Genomic DNA, 11,682 nt, shown 5'->3' with positions numbered 1-11,682 from the left:
TCAAAACCAATAATGAAATGGCAAAATAATCTTTAATGATATCAGCATGGATGAGACATATAAATTTAAAATCATTTTTTACAAAACAGACAACATAAAATAAATGAAGACGGAAGAATACAGTGCAAAAGTTATGATGTAAATATATTGTAAATTCTGACCCAGACAAATTAATCAGATAGTAGATTCTGTGGACCTTGCAATGATGAAAAAGTTATTGGTTCTTGACATCCCTATCTATAAATATAGTAGTCAAAAAAACGGCAGGGTGCAAAAATATGAATGTATAAATACAACAAATGAAGAGTAAGTGCACAATAAAAATATGCAGCACTTAATTTATAAGAATATAGCGTTCAAATGATAATGAATGATTAAATAAACTTTACCAAGAATAAATCACCTAAAGGTATACAAAGTGCATAGATGAGGGGTCACAGCATTGCAAGAATGATAAAAGGATTGGCAAACTTGTAGAGTCAAAGTATACTGCTTGTCCTGCACCTCACCCTGATCCTCCTTCCTCCCACCATGTCGAGTCCCAGGAGACCACTGATTAAACACTAGGACACTCTGAGGAGATCTAGACACCATCATTTCTTGATTTTGGCCTCTCACCCTGCATGTTCCAAGAAGGACAGGAGGACATGCTGTTTAGTGATGCACAAAATTTAGAGCAGCCATGGTAACAAAAAGATGGCGATGGGGAATGGCAAATTTTGTGTAAGGAGGTAGATGATGATGAGACACAGTTACCAATAAGACAGGTTGTTGTTTGGTCACCAACTTAGGAGGACCAGGGTACAGCAGGGGAAGATGAGGTTGTTGATGATGCAATCCTTGCCCTTACCTGGGAAGTTGGCATGAGGGAGAAGGCGGGTAACTGTTCCGCAGAGTACCGGCACTTGTAATTTTCCCCGTCAAAGAGTTAGGTGTTTCCCAGTCTGGGACTTTTTTAAATAGTGTTATGAGACAAATAAATTGTAATTTGCAACCTGTACCATGCCAAAATCATCAGGGATCTAAGCTTATTCAACACCAGCATGATCAGGCACATGTCACCTAAGCACCTGATTCGGTGGGCCAAATGTCTGGGTCCATAATTAGTGCTAGCGGCTTACACCACTGCCTCTTCTGCTGTGTTAGGTGCTTGCCAATCCCCTGTCCATCACATTACACTGATGCAGATGTCTCCCGCCCTGCATCTGTCCTTGTACATTCTGAGGCACCATCATCAGGCACTTCCAAATCCTTGTCCCAGCACAGTTGAGCTGTCTCTACCCCAGGCCTTGGAACATATAAGAAAGTTCCCAGCTACTCACCCACATGCCAAAATGCTTGAAAGTGTATTATCAGGCAACTTGCTGTGGAAATGTTGCTGTTTAGGCTTATAGACAGGGAGGATTTTTATCAACTCATGTCCTTCATACTCGGTCCCAGGCCACCACTTATTCTCTCAATGTGGTATCCCCATCTTGTTCCAGCATGTGTGCAGGAACATCACCCATGCCTTTAATAATGTGGTTACTGGAATGGTCCGCTTAATGACCGACACATGAACAACTGCTTATGACCAGGCACGCTACATTTCCCTGATAGCACACTGGACGAACATTGTGGAGGCCACGGTTGAGTCCTACCTTACCACGGCACATGTGCTACCGATGCCAGGGATTGTTGACACTACTTCTATCAGGGTTTCCTCCACCTATTACACTAATTTCTGCTCTTCCTCATCCTCCATCTCCAATTTGCTTTTTACAAAGCATGTTGTCCACATCAGCCAGTAGCTCTGCAGCACTAACTCAGTGAAGATGCAACAGTATTTGCTTATGCTAATTGTCTAGGAGACACTCAGCACACTGCAGCAGATTTATTGAAAGGCACAACAGACCAGACAGACCCGTGGCTCTCGTCTTTCAACCTTCAACCAGGTATTTTTGTGTGTGATAATAACTGAAACCTGGTGGTGGCTGTAAAGTTTGGCGAAGTCACACATCCACCATGAATGGCCCAAGTGCTCAACTTTGTAGTTCAGTGGATTCTGAAAACCTACTTTGATTTTCCAGAATTTTTGGTCAAGGTAAGCTGCTTCAGTGCCGATTTCTGCATGTCAGCTACAGCTGCCGTTGCTCTGGCAAAGTTGCAGCAGAGTAGGTAACTGGTGTGAGACATCACCACACCCTGGAACTCCACACTGCACAAGCTTTGTAAGCAGCAGAGACCTGCTGTGGAATACCAGTTCCAAAATGCCCTTCAGTAGGGTTGAGCAACCTTTACATTTATAGGATCGGGTCGGGTTTCACGAAACTCGACTTTTTCAAAAGTCGGGTCGAGTGAAATCGGCCGATCCTATAAAAAAGTCGGGGTCGGCCGAAACCCAATGCAGTGCATTGGGTTTCCAATGGTTCCCAGGGTCTGAAGGAGCGAAAACTCTCCTTCAGGCCCTGGAATCCATATTTAAGTGTAAAATAAAGAATTAAAATAAAAAATATCGCTATACTTACCCTCTGATGCGCCCTGGTACTAAGCGGGAACCTTCCTTCCTTAGAATCAGCCTTCCAGGACCTTGCGGTGATGTCGCGGTGATGTCGTGGCTTGTGATTGGTCGCGCGGCCGCCCATGTGACCGCTCGCGCGACTAATCACAAGCCGCGACGTCACCGTGACGTCACCGAAGGTCCTGGAAGGGCTGATTCTTAGGAAGGAAGGCTGCCTTTGGAATGCTTTGCACTTAGTACATAGCCATAATGAGTTTTGTAGGACCATTACATAACAATTTGTTCAGAATGTGTATGAGGCCCGCCTTTATGTATAATACTGGGTGTGTCTGTGTCTCTGAGTCCATGCTTTTTGGCACTTCTTGCTTCCATCATAAATTACACTGACATTTCCAATTTTTTTATAAAAATTTCAATTTTGGTTTATTTAAATTATTATTTTTTTCAATAGTTTTTAAATTTAGTCATAAATACAAGTCATTATACAGGAAACAAAGTTTTTTAACTTTTTTTTCCTGTAAACTCCAATTTCTCTTTGATTTTGAATGTTTTGTTGTCAGTCCTTAAAGTGGAGTAAAAGTGTGAGACCATTGGTCTCAGCAGCAATCTGGGAGTCAGAGATGCTTCTAGTGGCCTTCCCTATGCTGTTATCCTTCCATTCATCACTTTTTCCATCCATTTCAACATTTTCACTGCCCTCAGACCTCTGTGTAGGGTCTGCGAGAAGAATGCTCGAATTTCCTTTTGACTCCCAATATACTTATTTCTGGAAGCGAGCATCCAAGCAACAGAAATTGCTTGGTTCAAGCTACGAGTATCCAAGTACTTTAGTGCTCGCTCATCACTTAGGCAATAATTGTCTAACTAGTGATTGTTTAGGGGAACATTTATGACCATTTCTTGTGCATTGAGACCAGAACTACAGGTAGCAAGCACAAACCGGTAAAGTTGTAGTAAATAGCAGAACATTACCAGAAAAAGATGGTACTGGTTGAGTATAATTTATTTTGTTACTTTTTGGGATCTTTTAAGCAAGACATTTTATCTACTAGACATTTATTTTATTGATAAGCTGTTCTTATTACCTGTAGTTAATGAAAGTTTGGGGTTAAAAGTCTCTGAAATCCCAATATTTGGGCTCTGCTTGGAATTATTCTTTGACCTTAACTAACACAAAGATCCATTGAGAGAAGTCTTTTCAGGTAATTTTAATAAATTAATTTAATATTTTCATTATTTATAATAAAGCACACAGGGCTGTGTCTGGGCCACAATAATCAGCTCTGGGACCTCTGCACAGAATCATCCTCCTGGGGTAGATGAGATAATATAAAGAGCTCAGGATTTATATCTTTGTATATTTAAGTCAGACCATACAGATAACAGAGCACGCACGGGGTCTCCTTTTCCTCAGTCATTCCCTAGATCTTTCTAATATTGTCTCTAAATTCTAAGACAATTTTTTGGGAAAGCCTCATAAAAAAAGAATTGCAGTTGTTCATGAAATTGATTTTTATTGACTCTGATTTTTTGCCTCCCGAAAAACTCATTTAACAAAATGAATTAAACTTGGCTGGAATAAAAGAACATTTGATCGTACATTGCATGTAGCAAGTCTGTAGTTCATGATATAATTCAGGAGATAAATTAGGGAGTATAATAAGAAAGAATAAATGAAAAACACTCATGATTATAAAGGTAAGGTTGTAAATTTCATGTTTTATTACATCTGTCCTGAAAAGTTCCAGGCACTCATTGATGTTGCAGTTGGGCTCATATACATTGGCCAATCTACACTCACTGGCCACTTTATTAGGTACACCTGTCCAACTTCTTGTTAACACTTAATTTCTAATCAGCCAATCACATGGCGGCAACTCAGTGCATTTAGGCATGTAGACATGGTCAAGACAATCTCCTGCAGTTCAAACCGAGCATCAGTATGGGGAAGAAAGGTGATTTGAGTGCCTTTGAACGTGGCATGGTTGTTGGTGCCAGAAGGGCTGGTCTGAGTATTTCAGAAACTGCTGATCTACTGGGATTTTCACGCACAACCATCTCTAGGGTTTACAGAGAATGGTCCGAAAAAGAAAAAAAATCCAGTGAGCGGCAGTTCTGTGGGCGGAAATGCCTTGTTGATGCCAGAGGTCAGAGGAGAATGGGCAGACTGGTTCGAGCTGATAGAAAGGCAACAGTGACTCAAATCGCCACCCGTTACAACCAAGGTAGGCCTAAGAGCATCTCTGAATGCACAGTGCGTCGAACTTTGAGGCAGATGGGCTACAGCAGCAGAAGACCACACCGGGTACTACTCCTTTCAGCTAAGAACAGGAAACTGAGGCTACAATTTGCACAAGCTCATCGAAATTGGACAGTAGAAGATTGGAAAAACGTTGCTTGGTCTGATGAGTCTCGATTTCTGCTGCGACATTCGGATGGTAGGGTCAGAATTTGGCGTAAACAACATGAAATCTTTGGGATGTGGTGGAATGGGAGATTCGCATCAGGGATGTGCAGCCGACAAATCTGCGGCAACTGTGTGATGCCATCATGTCAATATGGACCAAAATCTCTGAGGAATGCTTCCAGCACCTTGTTGAATCTATGCCACGAAGAATTGAGGCAGTTCTGAATGCAAAAGGGGTCCAACCCGTTACTAGCATGGTGTACCTAATAAAGTGGCCAGTGAGTGTATGTGCTAAGTACTTTCTTTTTACTGTAGATTTTCCTATCGCAAATTTAGCATTTCCAATTTTTAAAAATTTAACCAATGTTCTATGGCAGTAATGCAGTTACAATTTTCCAGATGTACCACACTAAACAATTCAGAGCCGCTTTATATTTTCTTTGAACTGTTAAGTTAGCTGACACCTATTCACACTAGTTGGCATGTATTGGTCAGTTTTTTTCTGTTTCCAGCTTAGGAGATCGGTTGATCACTGATTAATAACTCTCATGGTAAAGAAACCTTGTCTCCTGAAGATAGCAAATATTGTTTTTCCTACAGGGGGGTTTAAATAGATAGGCTTTTCACCAAGACTACAGTGAAACCACTGACGAAGACCGCCATACACTGTCAAGCTAGCCTACATTGCCAAGCCCTTCATGACCTTTTCACAGTTGTCGACTACTTTGATGATAACGCCATTCAGAATGCAATCCTTTAGTGCAATTTGGATTGGTAAATAGGGATAAAAGAATCTGTCAAAGCTAAAATTCAGCAGTTGATTTGAATTTAGAAAGAACATTTGCAGGGAAGTTATTTGATGTAAACAAAATTGCTTATTATACTTTGGGATCTCAAATCCTAAATTATAATAATCATAACGCGTAAAAAAAAACATAACACCCTCCTCATTGCTCACCTGTCCTGTCACAGCAGGGTATTTTCTGGGCCCCTAACTCATTCAGCCTCTTTTATCGTCTGGTGCCTGACTTCATGATGTATGCCACTTGAGGCATCACTAGTCCTCGGGCAAAGCACGTCGTGGCTTTCTAACATCAAAAGTATAGTAGTCACTGAAAGTCCCACTGCAGAATAAATAGGCAGATGATGATATTATTATTATTATTTCTTTATATATCACCATTGATTCCATGTTGCTGTACATGACAAAGGGTTACATACAAATTATAGATATCACTTACAGTAAGCAAACTAACAATTAAAGACTTATACAGAGGGGTGACAACCCTGCCCTTGCGGGCTTACATTGTACAGCTTTGGTAGTTATGAGGAGGCAGCAGGGTCAGTGCAGGCTGTAGGCTTTCCTGAAGAGGTGGGTTTTCAGGTTCCGTCTGAAGGATCCAAATGTGGTTGATAGTCAGACGTGTTGGGGCAAAGAATTCCAGAGGATGGGGGATATTCTGGAGAAGTCTTGGAGGCAGTTGGGTGAGGAGTGGATAAGTGTGGAGGGGAGAAGGAGGTCTTGGGAGGACCGGAGATTACTTGAGGGAAGATAACGGGAGATTAGTTCAGAGATATATGGAGGAGACAGGTTATGGATGGCTTTGTAGGTCAGTATTAGTAATTTGTATTTGAATTGGATATGCTGAGGGAATGGGAGCCAGTGAAGAGAATGGCAGAGGGAGGAAGCGGAGGAGTATCGCGGGGAGAGATGAATTAGTTGGGCATCAGAGTTAAGGAAGGACTTGAAAGGTGCAAGGGTGTTAGCAGGGAGGCCACCGAAAAGGCTGTTGCAGTAGTCAAGGTGGGAGAAGATGAGGGCATGCACAAGCATTTTAGTAGATTGACGGTTGAGGAAAGGACGGATTCTGGAGATATTTTTGAGCTGGAGGGGATGGGTGGTGGAAAGAGCTTGGAAGTGCGGTTTGAAGGACAGGACTGAGTCAAAGGTTAAAGTCAAAGCGTGATGTCATTAATTGCGATAGATGGGTCATGTATGGAAGATCTATGAGATGGAGGAAAGATGATGAGTTCAGATTTGTCCACATTGAGTTTGAGGAAGCGAGAGGAGAAGAAGGAGGATATGGCTGATAGACACTCCGGGATTCTGGACAGCAGAGAGGTGATGCCTGGGCCAGAAATGTAGATCTGAGTGTCATCAGCATAAAGGTGGTACTGGAATCCATGGAATTTTATGAGTTGTCCCAGGCCAAGTGTATAGATTGAGAAGATTAGGGGTCCTAGAACAGAGCCTTGGGGGACTCCAACAGAGAGAGGATGGGATGAGGAGGTAGTGTGGGAGTGGATGATGCTGAATGTGTGGTTGGAAAGGTATGAGGAGATCCAGGATAGGGCAAGGTCTTTGATGCCAAAGGAGGAGAGGATCTGTAGTAGGAGGCAGTGGTCAACTGTGTCAAAAGCAGAGGACAGATCTAGAAGGAGGAGTACAGAGTATTGTCCGTTCAGCTTTGGCTGTAAGTAGGTCATTAGTGATTTTGGTCAGGGCTGTCTTAGTTGAGTGATGGAGGTGGAAACCAGATTGTAGATTGTCAAAGAGCAAGTTAGATGAGAGGTGGGAGGAAAGTTCAGCGGGGATGTGCTGCTCCAGGATTTTGAAAGCGAATGGAAGCAGCAATATTGGGCAATAGTTGAACATAGCTGTTGGGTCGAGGGTTTGCTTTTTAAGGATAGGTGTGATTGTGGCATGTTTGAAAGCAGAAGGGAAGGTGCCAGAAGTTAGTGTTAGGTTGAAGAGGTGGGTTAGGGATGGGATAAGTGTGGTGGTGAGGTTGAGGAGGAGGTGGAATGAGATGGGGTCAAGCGCACAGGTGGTGAGGTGTGATTTGGAGAGGAGACAATTAAGCCCCCTTCAGTGATCTTGGAGAGGGAGGTTATGGGGTTTGGGCATTGGTCTGGTATACAAAGGGGTTGTGGTGGTTGAACAATGAAGACTTGCTTTGTCTGGTCGATCTTATTTTTAAAGTGTGTGGCAAAGTCCTCAGCAGATATGAGGGAAGTTGGAGGGGGTAGTGGGGGAGGAGGAGGGAGTTAAAGGTTTTGAATAATTGTTTGGGGCTGTAGGCTAGGGTTGTGAAGTAGGCCTGTTTAGCAGAGGTTAGAGCAGATTTAAATCGAGTGTTGCCTGTTTGAACGCAGGAAAGTCGTCTTGCAAATGTGTTTTCTTCCAATGCCACTCTGCAACCCTGGACAGTTGCCAGAGCTTTTTAGTGGTGCTATTGTGCCAGGGTTGTCTATTGATATGTCACACTCTGCCATGAACAAGAGGGGCGACCGTGTCAATAGCTGATGCAAGAGTGGCATTGTAGAAAGCAGTTGTACTGTCTGTGTCATGGAGTGAGGATATGGATGCCAGTGGTAGGATAGAGTCAGAGAGTGTGTGGGAGTCTAGGTGTGCAAGGTTTCTGCGGGGGTGTGCATGTTGCTGGACATGGTTGAACGGTGAGGAGGACAGGGATGAAAAAATGAGCAGATGGTGGTCGGATAGAGGGAGAGGAGAGGTGGTGAAGATAGATAGAGAGCAGAGACGAGTGAAGATTAGGTCTAGGGTTTGTCCGTCTGTGTGGGTGGCTGCGGAGGACCACTGAGTAAGTATAAAAGATGAAGTAAGGGACAGAAGTTTGGAGGCTGTTGACTGAAGGGTATCAGTGGGGATGTTGAAGTCACCCATGATGATGGTGAGAATGTCAATAGAGAGAAAGCGAAGAAGCCAGGTGGAGAATTGGCCAATAAAGGCAGTGGCTGGGCCCGGAGGTCGGTATATGACTGCCGCTTGGAGATTGGAGGGAGAATAGATGCGGACAGAGTGGACTTCAAAAGAAGGGAGGATAAGGGAGGGTAGAAGTGGGATTGGGTTAAAGGTGTAGTTTGACGAAAGGAGAAGACCCACTCCTTCACCATGTTTGTTGCGGGGGCAAGGGGTGTGGCTGAAGTGGAGGCCACGGTAACACAGAGCAGCAGGGGAGGCGGTGTCAGAGTGTGTTAGCCATGTTTCTGTGAGGCCGAGGAGGGCAAAATTGCGAGAGCTGTTGCTCAAAGGAGAAAAAAATAGACTGGACATTGTAGAGGAATGAATGGTGGTCATTGGCAATTGGCAGGACAAGTAGGTGGCAAGGTAAGTATCATTTTTTTTTAATTCCTGATCTCCTGGACAAGGCAGATTGCAAAAAAGAAGCAGATTCCAGAGAATCCAAATTATTCAAAAAATTCAAGGTAAACTCATCTCTAGTGGCTATCTTAAAGGGAATCTGCCCACTCCAGAAAAATAATTTACCTGCATATATATATTTGTAGCATGTGTGGGCAAAGAAGGCTGTCAATCATTGTGCTGGGATGTGATTGCAATGCACTCACTTCTTGGTGAGCGGTGACAGTAATGACTTCCTGCACTGCCCCATTTACTTTAAACTAGCTGGTGAATGGAGAATCAAATTTATTTTTTTACTAGTTTTACTGCTTCCCCAGTAAGCTGCCTAGATAGAATTTCTCTGCTATTTCCACTACATCTACAAGTAAATAGCATATCAAGAGGTGGCAGTTCTCTTTAAAGAATCTATCGAGGTTGTAATGAGAGCAGACTTAGCACATGGATATCAAAGGCAGAACCATTTAAACGAGTAGTTTAAAAACAAAAAAGATTAAGGTCATGGAGTAAAAAAAAGAGAAAATACTAAACTAAATGAGTCCTCCGTGAAAAATAACTCAACACACTTCCTGTGATTGCAATCCTGAAAATCATATTTTGAATTTCAAGAAAAATTTTGTAGTATGATTGTGCCTTATGATTACGTTCTTGCCTCTAGTTATGTATTACACTCTTTAATTTTAATGTCACCACAGATGTCTCTAATAATACACAAATGGCCGTGTTTGTATTGTCTGGACTGACTGATGATGACAAACTAAAAACTGTCATCTTCATATTATTCATTTTCATCTACCTTGTCACTATATTCTCAAACCTTGCCCTGGTGGCTATTTTTTACAATGCCTCTAACCTCCAGAATCCGATGTACTACTTTCTCAGTTATCTTTCAATGGTGGATATCTTCTATTCATCAACCATAACCCCTAAGATGCTTTCCGACCTTGTGTCTTTTAAGAAGACCATCTCCTTTGAAGGATGTGCTCTCCAGTTTTTCTTCTATGCTGGTCTGGCCTCCATAGATGCCCTTATTCTCTGCACTTTGTCCTATGACCGCTATGTTGCCATCTGCCACCCTCTCCATTATGTCTCCATAATGACTAAGAAGAAATGTCTATGTCTTGTTTTACTTTCCATCTCTGTTGGCTTCTTACAGTCCTCCATACAAACTGGCTGTGTTTTCAGTCTTCAATTCAATGGGTCCTACCAAGTTGACCACTTCTACTGTGATGCTCCTCTAATCCTCAGGTTGTCTTACTCAGAAACATCTACCTGTGACATAGTCACTTTCTTTATAGTCAGTGCTTTGGGAATGGGTATATTGATGACTATTATTCTGTCATACTACTTAGTCATTCGCTCAATTTTATGTATACCATCAGCAGAGGGCAGGAAAAAAGCCTTCAGCACTTGTTCGTCACATCTCATATGTGTTGTGATTTACTGTGGAACCATATTTTTCACCTACCTGCATTCTCCTTCCAGTGTCTTATCCATACAAGACAAGGTTGCTTCTATTTTTTACACAGCAGTGATACCAATGCTGAACCCCTTTATATATAGTCTGAGGAACCAAGATGTGAAAAAGACCATCATATCATCAGTTCAGAAGCTGTTAGCAAAGTGTACAAAAAGTTCTTAAAAAAGAAAATTAATTTGTATCAATGTATAAGGAAGTTTGAAGTCTGTTTGGAAGTGATCACTGTGAAACCCAGAGCAAAAGAACTGCGATCGGCACGACAATGGCTCCAACTTTTGAATTTTTTTTTACAGTTTGGCAGCTTAGGACAAGGAACACATTTATAACATCAAAAATCTGTCAATATCAAATATATAGTACTGGAGTAGATTTATCGATGATGTGTTAGTAGTATTATCTGGTACTGATTAACAGTTTAATGATTTCACAAAATAAATCAATTGTAATAATATAAATATGGAATTTCTAGAACAATTTAGGAATAATCTGGTGGAATACTTACATGTCAGAAATGAAATAAAGGATTCAATTATTATTATAAGTGTTTTTAGAAATGCCTACAGTTGTAAATGCTTTGTGTCATGATTCCCAATGGCAGGGACACGGGCAAAAACGGACTAGCTCTAGGAAGATGGTATCTCAGGTAACTGCGATGCTGAACCTAACACGCAAATAAAAGTAGCCAGGGGGTGTGCCTACGTTTTATCCCTAGACACCTCGCGCCAGCCGGAGATCTAGCTACCCCTAGAAGAGGAATTCACAGACCTGGCTTGCCTCCAGGGAAACCCCAAAAGTTATAGTAGCCCCCCACATATAATAACGGTTAGGTAAGAGGAAAACACAAACACAGTATGAATATAGATTCAGCAAAGTGAGGCCCTCTGACTAGATAGATGAAAATACAAAAGAGGACTTTGCGGTTACCTCAAAACCCTAAACAACCATCCTGAAATTACCTTAACTCCGTTATCAACTCATGACACCGGAGTAGTAATTTCAGATCACTAGAGCTTCCAGCAGCACGAGAAATATAAATGCATGCTGGACAAAACAAACACAAAAAAATGCCTAAGATTCAACTTAGCTGAATTGCAGACTTGGAGCAGGTAGCAAGCAACAGAGATGCTCTGGTA

General features: G+C 42.1%; 1 protein-coding gene across 1 annotated transcript; it reads left to right on the top strand.

Annotated features, from left to right (window-relative positions):
* The first annotated feature begins 696 nt into the window (after positions 1-696).
* Positions 697-10,711, top strand: LOC143774681 (olfactory receptor 5B21-like). The gene is made up of 4 exons (XM_077262433.1): positions 697-723; positions 792-879; positions 1,848-1,934; positions 9,765-10,711. Exons 1-4 carry the CDS (start codon positions 697-699, stop codon positions 10,709-10,711), a joined length of 1,149 nt encoding a protein of 382 aa, XP_077118548.1.
* Positions 10,712-11,682: the final 971 nt, after the last annotated feature.

Source organism: Ranitomeya variabilis, chromosome 5, assembly GCF_051348905.1.
Source record: "Ranitomeya variabilis isolate aRanVar5 chromosome 5, aRanVar5.hap1, whole genome shotgun sequence".
NCBI lineage: Eukaryota > Metazoa > Chordata > Amphibia > Anura > Dendrobatidae > Ranitomeya > Ranitomeya variabilis.
The sequence above is the reverse complement of the archived record's forward strand: the minus strand, read 5'-3'. Positions and strand labels throughout refer to the sequence as shown.

What these genes read in the sequence shown, in the direction of transcription:
- LOC143774681 (XM_077262433.1), top strand. Translation starts at nt 697, where the DNA reads ATGGCGATGGGGAATGGCAAATTTTGT. An exon ending in TGGCATGAGGGAGAAGGCGG is followed by an intron (nt 880 to 1,847) that starts GTAACTGTTCCG and finishes CTAATTGTCTAG; the next exon opens with GAGACACTCAGCACACTGCA. An exon ending in GTCTTTCAACCTTCAACCAG is followed by an intron (nt 1,935 to 9,764) that starts GTATTTTTGTGT and finishes ATGTCACCACAG; the next exon opens with ATGTCTCTAATAATACACAA.